The 17,652-nt window shown below is 44.1% G+C and overlaps 3 protein-coding genes across 3 annotated transcripts in view; all 3 read right to left on the bottom strand.

Moving 5' to 3' along the window:
* The window catches only part of SEPTIN14 (septin 14), a gene marked incomplete at both ends in the record, with an annotated part of 568,759 nt that overhangs the window by 210,078 nt on the left and 341,029 nt on the right, over positions 1 to 17,652 (bottom strand). The window lies entirely within an intron of this gene.
* Positions 57 to 5,988, bottom strand: CHCHD2 (coiled-coil-helix-coiled-coil-helix domain containing 2). Its single transcript, XM_082645151.1, has 4 exons — positions 5,835 to 5,988; positions 3,035 to 3,284; positions 1,597 to 1,747; positions 57 to 354 (listed from the first exon to the last, which is right to left on the bottom strand). The coding sequence occupies exons 1-4, from the start codon at positions 5,882 to 5,884 to the stop codon at positions 344 to 346; spliced, it is 462 nt and encodes a 153-aa protein (XP_082501277.1). The 5' UTR covers positions 5,885 to 5,988; the 3' UTR covers positions 57 to 343.
* On the bottom strand, positions 9,754 to 12,094 carry NUPR2 (nuclear protein 2, transcriptional regulator; the record flags this gene model as incomplete). The annotated part of the gene is given in 2 exon segments (XM_082645159.1): positions 9,754 to 11,905; positions 11,908 to 12,094. Coding segments are annotated over 2 exon segments (294 nt in total). The 3' UTR covers positions 9,754 to 11,798.

Genomic DNA, 17,652 nt, shown 5'->3' with positions numbered 1-17,652 from the left:
TCTGTTCAGCATGTGTATACCATGAGAGATTTATAACCTTATACTTAAGAGACACATTTGGAAATAAAATCACTTTATTCTAATTAATTCACAAACAAAAGCATGTTTAAGAGGCCACACAAACATCCGCCTAGCCCCAAACTCAATATCATCTCAGTGAGCTTCTATACGGTGAGAACACCCTCTTCCACTGCAATCCTGAAGCACAAAAGCTATTAATGACTGAGGAGCGGTTTAACTGGTGGCTTCACACTTTATATCTTCACTATCAATTATACTTTTAATGCTAAATCAACGTGGTCATGAGAGATGATTTTTCATGCCTTCAACTGGAACTTCTTGATTAAGCTAACCCTGCAAACAAAAAAGGTTTGTTAGAAGAGCACTAGCTACATATTCTCAACAAAACCGAAGTCCTCCAAATTATGAAAGCAGGGATGAAGCCCAAGGTTATTAGTTTCTTTCATAAGCTGTTTAAGGCATCCTGCAACCAATTAAACTTCAACTCTAGACTTTGAAGCAGAAATATAGTTACTTTGGTATTAGACGTAGCTTCATCAAAGACTTCTGATAAACTTGGCCATGCAATCTCTTAATTCCACAGTTCGACCACCTATAAGGATTAACTTCTCCCCATCCCTATTTCCTACATAAATGAAGGTGGGAACTTTGAGAACCACTAGCCCAGACCAGGGTTTTAAAACGTTTTTCCGTAAAGAATCAGGTAAATACTTTTCGCTTTGTGGGCCATATAGTCTCTGTCACAACTGCTCAACTCTTCCTTTGCCATGGAAAGCAGCCATACACAATACCTAAATGAATATGAGATGGCTGTGTTTCAATAAAATTACTTACAGAAACAGGTGTCAGGATGGCTTTGGTAAAGGGACCATAGGTGGTCAACCTCTGGCCTAGATCAATTCAGTATAAGAAGCCTGAAAAATGACTCTGTATATATTAAATATACTCTGTGACTCCATGAGAATCAACTATAGACTTATCCACAAAAACCCTTTCTAAGTTGCTAAATAAAATCTTCAGAACTATAAATAAATAAATTAAAATGCAGGCGGGAAAATGAAAATAATCATTTTTAATAGATGGTGAACTCTTAGATTGATAGGAGGAAATCACACAAAAACAAGTTGACCGCCAACATTCCAGAGAACCTAAATCTCTAAGTCCCACTGAGGGATTTAATAAACTTGTCTCTCTCAAACGAGGTGTGCAGAATGACAATGCTCTATCAGATCTTGTGCTCATTCCTGGACTTTGGTGAAATCAGCACTAAGGCTATGCAATAACCACAATAAGATCTTGGCACACTAATCTATACCCGCCTAAGGAAGAATCAGATTCAGAACGTAACTGAATCTGATTCTTCCTTAAGCAGGTAAAAGCCTAAGATAATGACTAGAAAACTCTGGACCAGCTCCTTGTTAGAAGAGTTAGATTATTTTTAGAGTAATTTAAACAAAATCTCCTCTAATTTGTCAGTTTATTAAACACAGATTCCCTAAGTTTTTTAAGGTCCAGGGGTACCATTCAGTGAATTAAGCAGATGCAAGTTCAACCATGGATTGATGTATCACCTACCGTTCGCCAGTCTGCACTGTTTCAGCACCTCACTGAAACCTTCACAAAGCTTAAGGTCACCCTGGTTCTGGGCACACTCCAAAAACTGTTTCACCTCAAAAGAGCATGGGCCATTCTGCTGCTGCTGTGCCAGCTGGGTTCCCTGAGGCTCCTGCAAAGGCATAACATTCAGGACTGTTAAGAAAGGAAATCAGGGACTTCCCTGGTGGCACAGTGGTTAAGAATCTGCCTGCCAATGCAGGGGACATGGGTTCGAGCCCTGGTCCAGGAAGATCCCACATGCCGCGGAGCAACTAAGTCCGTGCGCCACAACTCCTGCACTCTAGGTCCCGTGAGCCACAACTACTGAGCCCGTGTGCCTAGGGCCCGTGCTCTGCAACAAGAAGCCACTGTAATGAGAAGCAGAGTAGCCCCCGCACAAAGCCTGCGCACAATGAAGAGGAGCCCCCACTTGCCGCAACTAGAGAAAGCCCACGCGCAGCAACGAAGACCCAACGCAGCCAAAAGTAAATAAATAAAAAGGAAATCAGACTTATACCCGAACAAAGAGCAACAGCCACTCTTTGAGGTTAACTGGGGGAACAGAACTAGAACCAGATGCAAATTAAAGTTTCTATCTAATAACATGGACAGTGAAAAAAATTAAAGGCAGAAAGAAATGAGCTTTAACAAAAATCCCAGTTGTCATCAGAAAGATTCATGAACAAAGATGCAAATAAAATGGTTATCTGGGCATCTAAAGACCAGTGGTTCAGTGATGTTTCATGGAGGAAAAAATGGGCCTACTACAAAAAAATAGATGGATGAGAGTTTTAAGCACATTAGAAATACAACAGAGTATACACCCATGCTCCTTAGAGGAGAAAATTCACATATCTCAGAAAGAAGGGCAGTGGCAAATATCAGGTAAGAGATGAGAGAGCACAGAGCCATTAAAAAGATTTCTGAACACTTAACAAAGATTGAGACTGAATTAGTTAAACGTGACCATGACTAACAAAACAAAACATACATACATGTGTATATATTTATATTCATTCATTCATTCATTCACTCATTCATTTATTTATGCCAGGCCACACAGCTTCTGGGGTCTCAGTTCCCCAACCAGGGATTGAACCCCGGGCCCACAACAGTGAAAGCGGCAAGTCTTAACCACTGGACCACCCGGGAATTCCCCAAAATATTTAAAATAAGGGGAAAGTGGCTGTTTGACAGTGCATCAGGTTGAACTGCCACAATTCTACTCCTTGAGAAGAAACACCATTTGTCCAGGACTCTCTGACGCTGGCCTAAGTAAGGTACTAACTCAACTGCTGCCAAATATGGATAAACCATTCTCCACAGGTGGAGACAGTCCCAATACATAAGGCACTTACAACTAACTAGGTTTTCTCATAAAATACACCACCGAAGAGAATGCTGCCCCAAATCTTACCTGGTAAGTGATGTCAGGCCTTGAGGGCTCAGCATTACTTCCTCCACTGAAGCCACCAGTGATAGCATGACCCAGAGTGTGGCCGACGGCAGAACCCACAGCCACGCCGGCTGCAGTGGTTGCCATCTGGGCCATGAGACCTGGCTGCCGGGGAGCAGCAGCAGGGGAGCCAACAGCAGATGGTGGAGCCACTGCTGGTGGCTGAGCTGTGGGCGCTGGCCTGGGCGCAGTTCTCATCTGAGGCGCCCGGCTGTGAAAAAAGGAACAGAAAGTATAAAGTTCCCACTCCCAACCAAGTTTGGAAATTGTCAACTTTTTTTTTTTTTTTTTTTTGTTACGCGGGCCTCTCACTGTTGTGGCCTCTCCCCTTGCGGAGCACAGGCTCCGGACGCACAGGCTCAACGTCCATGGCTCAGGGGCCCAGCCGCTCCGCGGCACGTGGGATCTTCCCAGACCGGGGCACGAACCCATGTCCCCTGCATCGGCAGGCGGACTCTCAACCACTGAGCCACCAGGGAAGCCCAACTTTTTTTTTTTTTTAAATAAATCCAACAGGATATTAAGTCGATGCTATATTCTTTTTTTAAAAAAATAATATTTATTTATTTGGCTGTGCAGGTCTTAGTTGCAGCACACGGGATCTTCGTTGCAGCATGTGGAATCTTTAGTTGCGGCATGAGGGATTTAGTTCCCTAACCAGGGACTGAACCCAGGCCCCCTGCATTGGGAGCGCGGAATCTTAACCACTGGACCATCAGGGAAGTCCCAGGAAATTGTCAACTTAAATAAACAAACAAACGAAAACCCCTTGTATATTAAAATAACCTCAGGATTTCATTTTAAATTATTAAATGCAAATACTACATACATACAAGAAAACCTTACAGAACACAATTCCCTGAACTATTTACATCATTTTCTCTTTAACCTTTTACGGTTGTAATCACCAAGTATAAACGTTTTTTTCCCTGCTTTTCTCCAACCATTTCCATGTATTCACAAAGTCTATAGTATCTTTAGAGAACACAGGTATTCCAATACGTCATAAAAATCAATATAACTGTTAATGAGACAAAAGCCTCTACCTTCCTTCGTGGAGCTGACATCCTATTGAGGGATCAAATAAATGTTAAGAAAAAAATATTGAGAGAAAGGGCAGCATGTTGTGGGATGCTGCAATTTTAGGACAGTCAAGGGAGGTCTCACTGAGCTGGTAACAACTGAATGAACACGGAAAGATAGTCATCTGGGGAAATAAACTAATCCAATTCCTTCATTTTACAGATTAGAAAACTGAAGCCCAGTAAGTGGAAGTGACTTGCCTGAACTGTTATACCTAAACTGATTTCAACTATTTCCCACCTGTAGAACATTTGGATGCCTTCAAAATTTCACTCATCTGTCCAATGTTGCTCCAAAAATCTTTCACACAGATTATACCAACTCTGTATTTTTATTTATTATTTATTTATTTTTAAATTTTTTTTTGCGGTACTCGGGCCTCTCACTGTTGTGGCCTCTCCCGCTGCGGAGCACAGGCTCCGGACGCGCAGGCTCAGCGGCCATGGCTCACGGGCCCAGCTGCTCCGCGGCATGTGGGATCTTCCCGGACCGGGGCACGAACTCGTGTCCCCTGCATCGGCAGGCAGACTCTCAACCACTGCGCCACCAGGGAAGCCCTCAACTCTGTATTTTTAGATTGTGGTTTCCCTTCCTTTGGATACCGTCTTTCCATTACGTGAACTCCTTCCCTACGCTCCTAGCACGTAGTTTGAACACAATTCACTTCAGTCTAGAGAAGCAACGTGGTCCTCTGCTAAATGTCCTGAATGTGTCACCAGAAAACTCAGGTCTGAAACCTGGCTTCTCTACTTATTGGTGGCATGACCTTGGACAAGTCACTTATTCTGAGTCTCCAGTTTCCTTATTCCTGTAAAACAGGAAAACATCTACCTCTGAGGCTATCAGGAGGTGCAATGAGCAGTACATTTTACAAGTATTTTATCAACTAGAAAACGTCATGTACACATGAGGCCTTAGTGACTGTGTCCCCTACTGGGCCGAGCCCTTAGAATGCTCACTGCTCCTGGAAGGTGCTCAAAGATTATTTACTGAATTGAAATACGATCGTATTCACTTACACTTTTTTTTCCTTGCTATTTTTTTTAAAAAATGTATTTATTTAATTTACTTATTTTTGGCTGCATTGGATCTCCGTTGCTGCGCGTGGGCTTTCTCTAGTTGCCGCGAGGTGGGGCTACTCTGCATTGTGGTGCGCGGGCTTCTCATTACGATGGCTTCTCTTGTTGTGGAGCATGGGCTCTAGGCACAAGGGCTTCAGTGGTTGTGGCGTGCGGGCTTCAGAAGTTGTGGCGCACAGGCCCAGTAGCTCCGCGGCACATGGGATCCTCCCGGACCAGGGCTCGAACCCGCGTCCCCAGCAATGGCAGGCGGATTCTTAACCACTGCGCCACCAGGGAAGCTTTTCTTGCTATTTTAGACGTTTCAGCCAGATTACACTTAGGAATGTCCATTTCTTTCTAGAAGTGGCCTGTTTTAACTTAAAATGGACTCTAAGTATTTTAAGTAATAATTCATGGACATTCCAAATTAGCAAGTTTGCCACTAACAGGAAAATTAGCCAAAGCCCTACAACCAGCTTGCGGCGACCGGATGCGGGCCCACGCCGCCCCAGCCTTCGGCCGCCCCAGTCCCCCGCCGCCCCGCCGCCCCGAGGCCCAGCGCAACCTCCCTCTGCGTCACGGCGCCGGCAGGGCCCCAAACCTCGCGGTGACCTCACCTGGCCGGAGGGGCTACGCGGGAAGTGCGGCTTCGGCTTCCACGAGGCATCTTAAATGCGTGGCGAAGCAGGGTCTACAAGCACGAGACTCGCAGGAGACCCTAGCTGCTTCTGCGACGAGCGAGAGCGGAAGTCGGAAGGCGGGGCTGGACTCAGCGCGCGGCCAATCACAGCACAGGCAGAGGCCTTCCTTTCGCCGACGTCTCCGCGGGTCTGAAGGTCACAGGAAGAGCAGGACGTCACGACGGCGCCTTGTCGTGCACGGTTTACGTCAGGAGCTCGGCGCCAGGACTGTTTAGAAAACCGGAAGTAGCCGTGGTTGTCGTGCAGACCTTGTCCTCCAAGCCTAGCGCGAGTCACAACCGCTAGCTGTTTGCTTCCTAGGGCACAAGAACCGTCGCTACTACCTTCAAACGTTTGCCTTATTAACATGGTAGGTCGGCTCCAATCTTGAGAGAGTGAGTCAGAGCTCTGGCGTGATTGTCTCTGGACCTTGGGCCAGTTACTTAACCTTTCTCACCATTAAGTTACTCATTTGGGTAAATATTTTTTGAGGCACAATGTGGGCACATAATAAGACGGAAAACTTTAGGGATCGACAGAGCTGAGTTGGTTCTACTTGTATTTTGTCCGTGGATCCAGTCAACAAAAGTTATATTCAGACAGTAATAATGCCTTACATTTATGTATTTCATACATTTTCAAACCCCTTTCATATATTATAGAATTTGTGCCCGTAATTGGTATGGTATTCGTTCACTGATAATTAAGTGAGATGTTCTGAATGATCTCCAAGTGCTAGCTAGGTTCTGGAGACAGAGCAGGAAATAAGACTACCTCCAAGGAGTTTAAATTCAGGGAGGCAAGACACAAACACCTACATAAATTAGATGGTGGTGATATGAAGTGAAAACAGGGTAAGGGTGGTAGGGAGTTAGGGGTTGGAGAGGGCATGAGTCTTTGAAGAGGAAGTATTTGAATGGAGTTCTTGAGGAAGTGCGGAAGCAAGCCTCGTGTTTATCAAGGGTACGAGCATTCCTGGCAAAGGGAATGGCAATTGCAAAGGCCCCAAGGATCTGTGCTTCAGTGATACTTGGTGTGAAATGCTTTTAACAGTACATTTTAGCGCCTCTGCAGTAGGGGACAAGTTAACTAGTGGCATTTCATGGGGGGCTTCATGGGAAAGCCCTTGGGGGTGGGGTGGGATTTATGGAGGAGAGAAAGCAGAGGTAGAACCTCCATTTCTGCTTGGATGCCAATCAGAAATTTCCCCCTTCCACCAGAGGTAGCAGAGTTTAACACAGCCTTTCCAGCAACAGCAGAATGTTTGTGGAACTGAGGGGTAAATAATGCAAAAAACCTTTGTGAAAAACAAAGTTTTATTTTCACAGAACTTTTTAAAGAAATGAAAGGTTTACAAGTGATAAGCCTTTGTATTCGCCTTTGGATAATTCATAAAAAGAGATGGGAGAAAGGAACTTTATTTATAAAGGACATTCTGGCACCAGAAGAGCTTAGAGTGAGCAGAGCTTTGGACAGACAGGCATGCAGACCAGAACAGAGACAATTTTAATCATACTTAGCTAAGTCATTAATTCCTAAATTGAAGAGAGAAAATTAGATGTTTGTACAGGTTATTTTGTGATAGTAAAAGATTAAACAATCTAAATTCCTGTCAGCAGAATACAGGTAAAAAAAATTATGGCACATTCACACAATATGCAGCTATAAAAAAGAAAGAAGTTTTTCTGTGTATTGATATGATTTCCAAGATAAACTGTCAAGAGAAAAAAGGCAAGCGGCAGAATTGAGTATAGGGTGCTATTTGTGAAATGGAGAGAAAAGCCCATAGTGTCCGTGCATTAAATATCTTTAGCTGATAACACTGGTTGCCTTCAGGCAGTGGCATAGGGGTGAGACTTTTACTGATAACATTTTCTATCTCTTGGATTTTGAAACAGTTAATGTATTACCTCTATTCAAAAGAAAAGAACATGTAAAAAGTTAAATGAATAGCAAAAAAGTGGGAATTGAAAATAAATAGAATTCTACCTATCATTTGCAGTTTGGCGGGTTAGGTGTGCTGAAGTTCACACTTTAGTAAAATTTATATACCAACTTATTCCGTAGTGATCACAGTCATTCTCAGCAAATGCAATTACAGTGATCAAAATTTGAGCAACGAACTCTTGCAGGCATTGTTACAGATATTTGATACAGATATTTGGCTGAGTGGACTTTTGATGATTGCAATAAAAATTCTACTGAAATTAGGTGGTAAATATCAGAAGTTTTAAAACTGTACAAACTCTGTTCCAGAAATTCCATGTCTAAGAATTTGAGAAAGTCATGAATGTGAAAGAAATTAGTCATAAGGATGTTGATTTAACAAAATGTATAAAATAGGGAAAATGTGAAATAACCTAAGTGTCCTGCAATATACAATTAGTTAAATAAGTTATAATACATACATACAATGAAATGCTATGCAGCCATTTAAAATGTTGTGAAAGAATATCTGAAGTGAGAAGTATCTTCACAAAATACCAAGTGAAAGAGCAGGTTACCAAGTAGTATACATAGTATGTTTGTATCTTGAGAAAGTTCTTTTATATTTTAAAGGCTGTAATTATATACATCCCAGTAGTGATGTTATCCATTGGATAGTGATTTCTTTCTTCCTTCCTTTTTTTTTTGGCTTGTCTATATTTTCCAATATGTCTATAGTGAACACACAATAATTAAACCTACATTGGTGGTTTAAAATATGTCCTCAAATTCCTTGACACTCCCTTCAAAAGGTGGAGCCTAATTCGTCTCCAGCCTCCTGAAAGACCCTGAGTTAGAATCATCCAGCTAAGCCACTCCCAAATTCTTGACCCACAGAAACTGAGATAGTAATTTGTTACACAGCAATAGGTAACTAATACACGTAACTTCTACAGTGAGCATATTTAAATTTTAAAAGCTCTAGTATCTAAAATGAGCAAAATCTAGTTAGAACATCTTAGTGTTGCTTTAACATAGCTGATGTCTGTCTGGGTATGCTGTACTTTACAGCAGGAATTGTGTAGGAACTGAGATGTTGAAGACATTAAGGTCCATACACTGTAAATGTAGTTTTTTCTTTGGATAACTCAGACATAGTTATATGATTATAGTGCCTTGCACATATCAGACAAAAAAAGAATGAATGAATGAATTAAACTGTTGATCTAAAAGTACAGAATACTATAAAACAAATGGTTAAGTGGTGTTTATATGAAGTTCTAAAGGATTTTAAAGGAATGGACATTCAGTGTGGATGAATGCTTCAGGGAGAAAGTGGCACTTGGTGCCACTTTCACTTAGGTGAAGTTAGTTTTAGAAAAATTAAAATTGTAAAGGGCACACTGAGTAGCACAGCACAGATTCAAAGGAAGAAGCAGAATTGAATATGGTGAATTTAGAGGACAGAAGACGTGTGTCACGAACCAGTGTGTTTTTGGGAGTTGTGAGAAACAAACTTAAGAAAATCCAATAGATGGGGACTTGCCTGGTGGTCCAGTGCCTTCCAATGCAGGGGACGCGAGTTCCATCCCTGGTCAGGGAACTAAGATCCCACATGCTGCGAGGCAGCTAAGCCCGCGTGGCACAACTAGAGAGAGAAAACCCATATGCCACAACTAGAGAGAAGCCTGCGCGCTGCAACGAAAGATCCCATGTACCACAGCTAAGACGCGACACAGCCAAAAAAAAAAAAAAAAAAAGCAATAGATGATTTGCAGCACAATATAAGGCATCTAAGCTTTTTGGCCTGCAAGTTTAGAGCAGCACTGAGGGTCTTTATATTATTAAAATGGTCTTCTGAAGATTAATCTGGACATGTCTGAGATATAGCAGAGGGAGACTAGGGGTAAGGAAAAAAATCCTGAAGGCTAAGACAGTGGTGATGGAAACATTATTATTAATTATTTGAGTGCCTATTGTATACCAGGCACTGAGAGCTTTACGTGCGTTATTTCATTTATGCCTCACACAAGAACTCTTGAAATAGGTACTGTATCATCCCTATTTTACAGGTAAGGAAACAGATGCTTAGAGTTTAAGCAACTTGCCCAAGTCCATACAGGTGTTTGACTCCAAAGTGAAGACTCCTACCATACCACACTGCCTGAATGTTGGAGACATTTTAAAATAATTAATGAAGTGAGTGAAAGAATTTAAGACTTCCCTGGCAGTCCAGTGGTTAAGACTCCACACTCCCAATGCAGGGGGCAAGGGTTCCATCCCTGGTTGGGGTACCAAGATCTTGCATGCCGCATGGTGCGGCCAAAAAAAAAAAGACTTCGTGACTAGAGAGGAAGGAGAAGAGGGATCATGTTTTGTAAACTTAAAAATAATTACCATTTATTGAGCACCGGTTATGTGCCAAGCCCTTAAGGGTGTCACACATTTTATATATTTTGTTTATAATCCTGTTTAGCGAGGTAATCCAATACTATTCCCATTTTACAAATGCAAAACCTGAAGCACGGTGGAACTTGAAAGAAGCTACCACTCAGAAGTTTGCTGAATGCCAGACTGATGAACACCCATAGCTAGGATTAAAATTCAAGTTGCTCCTTCCAGAACACACCACCCTTCTCCCCCAACAAAGGACTCACCGCTGGGCGCAGAGACCTGATGGAATGCAGAGTGAAGAGAAAGAAAAGGGACCCTGCCATACTCCGCATAATTTTAAAACCTTAACCCTAGTTCTTGGACATGGAGTTTGTGGGTGGTTCTGAACCACAGAAGGATGTCTACAGTTGAGGAAAACTGTGATGCTGGGAAGAGTGAATGTTTCTGAGTATCTGTTATGCCAGGTTTTCTAATTAGCTGTATGACCTCTGGAAAGTTACTTGAGTTCTGTGCCTCAGAATCCCGTCCGTAAAATGGAGATAGTATTCGCTTCAAAGGATTGCTGTGGGGTCAGCAGCGCAGAGAACCTAGCATACAGCATTACAATTTAAAATATTCTTATTCTGGCAAATAAATATTAAGCCTGCACAGTAGTATATGACACTTGGGTTGAAATCTTGACAGATTCCTATATTTGTTCTGCCCACATTCATCTTTATGACCTCTTCTTTGCAGATAAGAACTCAAATATTTGTGGACTTGAAACAAGTTACCACAGCAACTTAAAAAAAACAAAACACCAGAAGAGTTAAAATGCCATTCTTGCTGCTCTTTTAATTAAAAACCCTAAACAGTCATACCCACTTGGATGTTACTTAATTAACAATCAGTAAGGAAAAGATACTGAACTTAAGCGGTGTCGAAAAGAAGTTCTATTGACCAACAGGGACTGTTACCCTTAGGACCAGAGTTACAGCTGGAGTCAGAGAAGATATTTTTATCAGGTCTTTTGTGTATGGGTATCCTGTTGAAAACCAGACAAAACCAAAAATCAATTATTCTCTTTAGTCCGTGCATAAACAATTATTCTCTTTAGTCCGTGCATAAACACTAGAAGTAAATCCATTACTTGTTTGTTGGTTTTTTTTTGCGATACGCGGACCTCTCACTGTTGTGGCCTCTCCCGCTGCGGAGCACAGGTTCCGGACGCGCAGGCTCAGCGGCCATGGCTCACGGGCCCAGCCGCTCCGCGGCATGTGGGATCTTCCCTGACTGGGGCACGAACCCGAGTCTCCTGAATCGGCAGGCGGACTCTCAACCACTGCGCCACCAGGGAAGCCCCCTTACTTGTATTTTTAGAAAGATATTTTCTGCGTTTCCTAGCCCCTTCTACCCAACTGAAAAATTCCAAAAGGTAGAATTTTAACTGCCGCCGGGATATAGGCTGGGAGTTTAGGGGGCCCAGCTAATGAATAGTTACGCGGGGCAGCCTCAGGAGGGGGCGACTGTGCCCCGTTCGAGTCGCAGGGGGCGGACCGGAGCGTTACCAGGGCGCTCGCGCGGGCCCGCACGCACCAGCGCTCAGGCGAGACGGGTGCGCGGCCGGGGCTGCAGCTGGCGCTGGCGACGCTTGCGCTGGCCGTTGATGAGCTTCTGCGCGATCCTGCGCTCGTGGCCGCCGGGCACCGCCAGTTGGTGCGCAGTTCCCGCTCGCGCCGCGTCCGGCCCTTGCTGCGCCCGGCCCCGCAGGCCGGGAAGTCGCGCAGGTAGTAGTAATCCGGAGAGTCATAGAGCTCCTCCTCGGAGCCAACCAGCGGCCACAATTCGGGTGGCGGCGGCTGGGCCTGACCCTGGACACCGGGAAAGGCCGGGTCCATCGCGCCTGGCTTCCCGGGCGCGCGAGTTTCTGGAAGCCTTCCTCAAGCACTTCGATTGGCTCCGCCGAAGGGGGCGGGGCCTAGGGCTGACGTCACAGAGCCGGGAAGGTACTCAGCGCGAGGGCTCTGCGATCTGGCACCTGGAACCATGATCCCTTCCTCCATCCCGGCCTGTGCGCCGCCGGAGCGAGAAGGGTATTTGGCAAAATATGACCAAACACTTGTTTATGTCGGTCAAAAATGGGAAATTATCCAAGTATCAAGTGTGAGGGAGCTGTGCATTCCTCCGGCGGACTTTTATCAGCACTGAACATTTTGTTAGGCTATTTGATGACAGGAGTAAGTGCTCAATAAATGATGCAAAGTGAAAAATGAGCTTCTGAAGTAATATCTCTGGCATCCCAGTAATATATTTTAAAAACATGTCTGGAGTGAAAGGAAATGCGCTGGAATGCTAAAAGTATTTCTGGCTGGTAGGGACATACACACATTAGTTCTTTTTCCTTTCCACAGTCCACGTGTTTGATGAGGGGTACGAATTAACTGTATTAAGCGAGCGAGCGATTAAGAAGGGAAAGTCACCCTGTCTGGTGCAAGGTCGGGAACCGCGTGCAATTTCGGATTATCAGCAGGTGCCCAAGCCCTGAGGCCAGGGGACGCTAAAATTGTGGTAGCTTGATGCGCCGGCAGTTTTGGGGTGAGGGCCGAGAGTTGGGAGCGGCCGCGCAGGGGAACCAGCGAGAGCCCAGCGTCCCACCCGCCAGCCCCGGGTGCGCCCGGCCCCGCGGGTGTTGGGAGAAGGATGCTCCCCAAGAGCTGCAGAGGAGAGAGGAATCAGGCCGAGTGCCCTGCGCTCAGAAAAGACCAGGCCTACCTCCTCGCCGAGGGCAGCTGCACAGCTGAGCAGGAGTCATTAACACCCTGCGGCACCCGAGGCTCTGCGGTGACTCCCCGGTCTAATTACCTAATTACTGTCTCCGTAAACGCTGCTCTCAGGGAGTTATTGCGAAGAATGCCTTTGTTTTGGTTTGGTTTAACTAGCGCAGATAATTCTCTTCCCACGAAAATTGCATCTATCCCCTCGGGGATTTTCTTTTTAATAGATCGAAAATAATTCAATACTTAAAAAAGTCCTTTTCAAGTATTTGATCTTGCTGAGTTTCTGTCTGTGACCAAGTTGCCAATTTGAGTTTTTTTTCTGCTCTCTGAAGTATCCCTGGTGGGGCGTGGCCTACATACCACGCTCTGAGGGCAATTTTGTTAGTTCCTTAAATGAGCAAATCCCAAGAGAGAGTTTTTAATAAAACGCAGAGAGGATTTTCTCTTCCACCCACGTGTCTTACACCTGCTACTGGGAAAGAGAGAAGCTAATATTTATCCCTCTACCACTCTCCCACACATCATCTCTTTTTAAAACTCTCTTTAGAATTTGTTATGAAAATATTCAGACCTCAGAAGTGAAAATAGAACGAAGAACTCCCGTATCCCATCACACGGATTCAACAATTATCAAGATCCTGTCAGGTTTGTTTACCCCTTTCTGTTTCGCTCTGCTGCAGACCTTATGTCATTTTACTCCTATATATGTCAATATACAGCTCTAAAAAACTAGACTTTTTTCTTGCATAACCTCAATGCCATTTTCATACTTGACAAAGTCAACTTGGCCCTCTTATCATCTAAAACCCAGTCCAGAATCAAATTTCTCTGATTGTCTAAAAGACAATAGAAAACATACAACTCAGAATACATACAGAATCTACACATGAAATTTTCTTGTATGGTGTTTAAGTCCCTTATAATCTAGGGTGGGCCCCTGCCCTTTTCATTTTTCCCTGTCATGACTTGCTGCAAAAACTGGGTCAGTTGTCCTGTAAAATGCCCCACTTTGTGGATTTTTCTGTTTCCTTGTCGTGTCATTTAACTTCTTCCTCTCTCTCCCATATTGTGTAAATGGAGGTTGGCTCTAGAGGCTAGGAGGTGATGTGTGTTGATATCACACCAGGAGACCCGCAATAGCTCATGGTCCCAATTTTAGTGATCAATAGGCTAGGTGGTGACAGCCTGCCCCTGCAATTGTATAGTTCCACATTAAGCTTTTATCTAATAGTTTCAACCATAGTTCATTGCTTTATTTGCTGTTGTGTTCATTTGCTGTTATCTCATTAGGGGCTGTGAAATGGTAATTTTCTAATTCAATCCTTTCTTCCACATTTGTTAGCTAGAATTCTTTCCCTCATGAATTTAGACTCTTTGGTTATCCTGATATACCTTTTTTCTTCCAGTTTTATTGGTATATAGTTGATGTACAGCACTGTATAAGGTGTACAGCAAAATGATTTGACTTAATACATCATGAAATGAGGACCACAGTAAATTTGGTGAACATCCATCATCTTATATAGATACAAAATTGAATAGAAAAACATTTTTTTCCTAGTGATGAGAACTCAGGATTTGCTCTGTTAACTTTTGTATATCACATACAGCAGTGTTAATTATATTTATCATGTTGTATGTTACATCTCGTACTTACTTGTCTTAGAGCTGGAAGTTTGTATCTTTTGACTACTTTCATCCGATTCCCCCTCCCCCCCATACCACTCTCCCACACATTACCACTAGACCTGTCCTACAAGAAATGCTACAGGGATTCCTTCAGGTTGAAATGAAAGGATGCGCGACAGTAACTTGTAGCCAGATATAGACATAAAGATCCCTGTTAAAGGTAAATACATGGGCACATATAAAAACCCATTGTTGGGGCTTCCCTGGTGGCGCAGTTGTTGAGAATCCACCTGCCAGTACAGGGGACACAGGTTCGATCCCTGGTCCGGGAAGATCCCACATGCTGCGGAGCAACTAAGCTTGTGCGCCACAACTGCTGAGCCTGCGTGCTGCAACTAGTGAAGCCCGTGCGCCTAGAGCCTGTGCTCCACAACGAGAGAAGCCACCACAATGAGAAATCCACGCACTGCAACGAAGAGTAGCCCCCACTCACTGCAACTAGAGAAAGCCCACGCACAGCAAGGAAGACCCAACACAGCCAAAAATAAATAAATAAATAAAACCTATTGTTATAAGTTTTTTTGTAACCCCACTTTTAATTTTTCACAGGATTTAAGAGACAAATGCTACAGTAATCAAAACGTGTAGTACTGGAATAAGGCAGACATATACACCAATGGAACAGAATAGAGAACCCAGAAATAAGCTCTTGCATATATGATCAAATGCTTTTCAACATTTGGTTCTGGGTAAACTGGATATCCATATGCAAAAGAATGAAATTTGACCTTTACCTTACATCCAATACAAAAATTAACTCAAAGTGAATCAAAGACCTAAAGATAAGCTCTAAATCTATAAAACTCTTAGAAGCAAACATAGTGGAAAAGCTTTATGACATTGGATTTGGCAATGATTTCTTGGATATGACACCAAAAGCACAGACAACAAAAGAAAAAATAGATAAATTAGACTTCATCAAACTTGAAAACTTTTGTGCATCAAAGAACACTATGGGGCTTCCCTGGTGGCGCAGTGGTTGAGAGTCCGCCTGCCGATGCAGGGGACACGGGTTCGTGCCCCGGTCCGGGAAGATCCCACATGCCGTGGAGCGGCTAGGCCTGTGAGCCATGGCCACTGAGCCTGCGCGTCCAGAGCCTGTGCTCCACAATGGGAGAGACCACAACAGTGAGAGGCCCGCGTACCGAAAAAATAAAAAATAAAATTAAAAAAAAAAAAAAAAAAAAAAAAAAAAAGAACACTATGAAGAGAGTGAAAAAGCAACTTATGGGATGAAAGAAAGTATTTGCAAATCATTTATCTGATAAGGTTTTAATATCCAGAATATATGAAGAATTCCTACAGCTCAACAACAGCCAAAAAACAACCCAGTTTAAAAATGGGCAACAGGGCTTCCCTGGTGGCGCAGTGGTTGAGAGTCCGCCTGCCGATGCGGGGGACACGGGTTCGTGCCCCGGTCTGGGAGGATCCCGCATGCTGCGGAGCGGCTGGGCCCGTGAGCCATGGCTGCTGAGCCTGCGCGTCTGGAGCCTGTGCTCCGCAACAGGAGAGGCCACAACAGTGAGAGGCCCTCGTACCGCAAAAAAAAAAAAAAAAAAAAAGGGCAACAGACTTGAATATACATTTCTCCTTTCCTAACCTTCCTTGCCATATTGATTTCTAGCCCCCTGTGGTACTCCAGCAGCTATGATAAACAATATGGGGTCTGTGCCAGTTACCAACTTAATTGCCTTTTGGCTCCAAATTCACCCTTCATTGCTTGCTGTGCAAAAATTAGAGCTGGACCATTTAAGTATTTTTTTCTTTACCAGTTGGCACAATGTTAGGCTTTGTCAGGTGAGGGCTCCAGAGAGTAATTGCAGGAGGAAGGGGTTTCCCTTCTCATTCTAATGTACTCTTTGAGCAGGCTCCTGCAGCACGCATGGGTTCCTTAGTGCTCAGCTCCTGCAGTGCAGATGGCTTCCCCAGCACCAGGGTTCTGCAGCTCATGTAGCTCTTCCAGAGCCCCGCTCCTGCAGTGACAGTGGCCAGCACCACCCAGCCAGTAGTTTTCCCCTGAATCCTCCCATCCTTGGTTGCCTTTGTGTCAGGGTGCCTCCACTGAGATACCTCTCCAAGAATGACTTTCCTTGACACCCTAGAAGGTAGGTTTCTGGCAAGTTCTGGAGGGCAAATTTCCAGCAACTACCATTGCTGTGTAAAGCTCAGCTTCTCTGTACACCGGTCCCAAATCTCAGACACAGAGTTTTGGGTAAAGTAGAAAAGGATAGATTTATTACTTTGCCAGGCAAAGGGGGACTCCTGCCTGGAAAAACTATGTGTCCCAACCGGGAGGATTTGATGAGGGGTTTTACAACAATGGTTCAAAGGTGGGGTCTCTGACAAGATTAAAGTGTGCTGAGGCTTGCACTCTCTTAATCTCATCTCAGATGGTGGGTCTCCTAATCTTGATGAGCTTCTGTGGTCCCTTTCATCTCACCTCAGCTGGTTTCTTGGCTGCTCCTCCCTTGATTAGCAACTGTTCCAAATCTGCCCTTTGGAACTCCGGGAAGGTCATGGAGACTGGAGTCTTGCCTATAAGAAACTGGGGACAAAAGGGCCTCTATACTTTGGAGCCTCACAGGGCCTCACTCGGTTTCACCATTGGCCCAGCATTTAGCGACTTCTGTGCCATCCAGTTACACACAGCTGTGTAACTCTCCAACAAGGTCTGGATCTCAGCCCTGGTCCTCTACCTCAGCTTAGGGGGTGATGGATGCACCTTATATATGCCGATCCTATATTCTTTAGAGTTCTCTTTACTTTTTGGCTAACAGCCAATCCCACTTTACTCAAATCCCCTATTATAGTTAACACTTACATGTATTAAAATTTCACTGTTCAAACTGCTGTGTGGCTTCCATCTCCCAATTTGACCCTGAGTGATACAGGGTCTCTGCCCAACACAACAAGGAAGAAGGACACCCAGTCTGTCACCATTATACAGTATGGTGTGCTATACCAGTGGTGGGACTGAGTATTGGGGATAG

Source organism: Mesoplodon mirus (genome assembly GCF_964341445.2).
Source record: "Mesoplodon mirus genome assembly, chromosome: 15".
Classification (NCBI taxonomy): Eukaryota; Metazoa; Chordata; class Mammalia; order Artiodactyla; family Ziphiidae; genus Mesoplodon; species Mesoplodon mirus.
The sequence above is the reverse complement of the archived record's forward strand: the minus strand, read 5'-3'. Positions and strand labels throughout refer to the sequence as shown.

Coding starts and splice junctions, on each gene's coding strand:
- CHCHD2 (XM_082645151.1), bottom strand. CDS start 5,884: ATGCCTCGTGGAAGCCGAAGCCGCACTTCCCGCGTAGCCCCTCCGGCC. Junction 3,285..5,834: donor CGCGTAGCCCCTCCGGCCAG/GTGAGGTCACCG, acceptor CTTTTTTCACAG/CCGGGCGCCTCAGATGAGAA. Junction 1,748..3,034: donor GGCCTGACATCACTTACCAG/GTAAGATTTGGG, acceptor ATGCCTTTGCAG/GAGCCTCAGGGAACCCAGCT.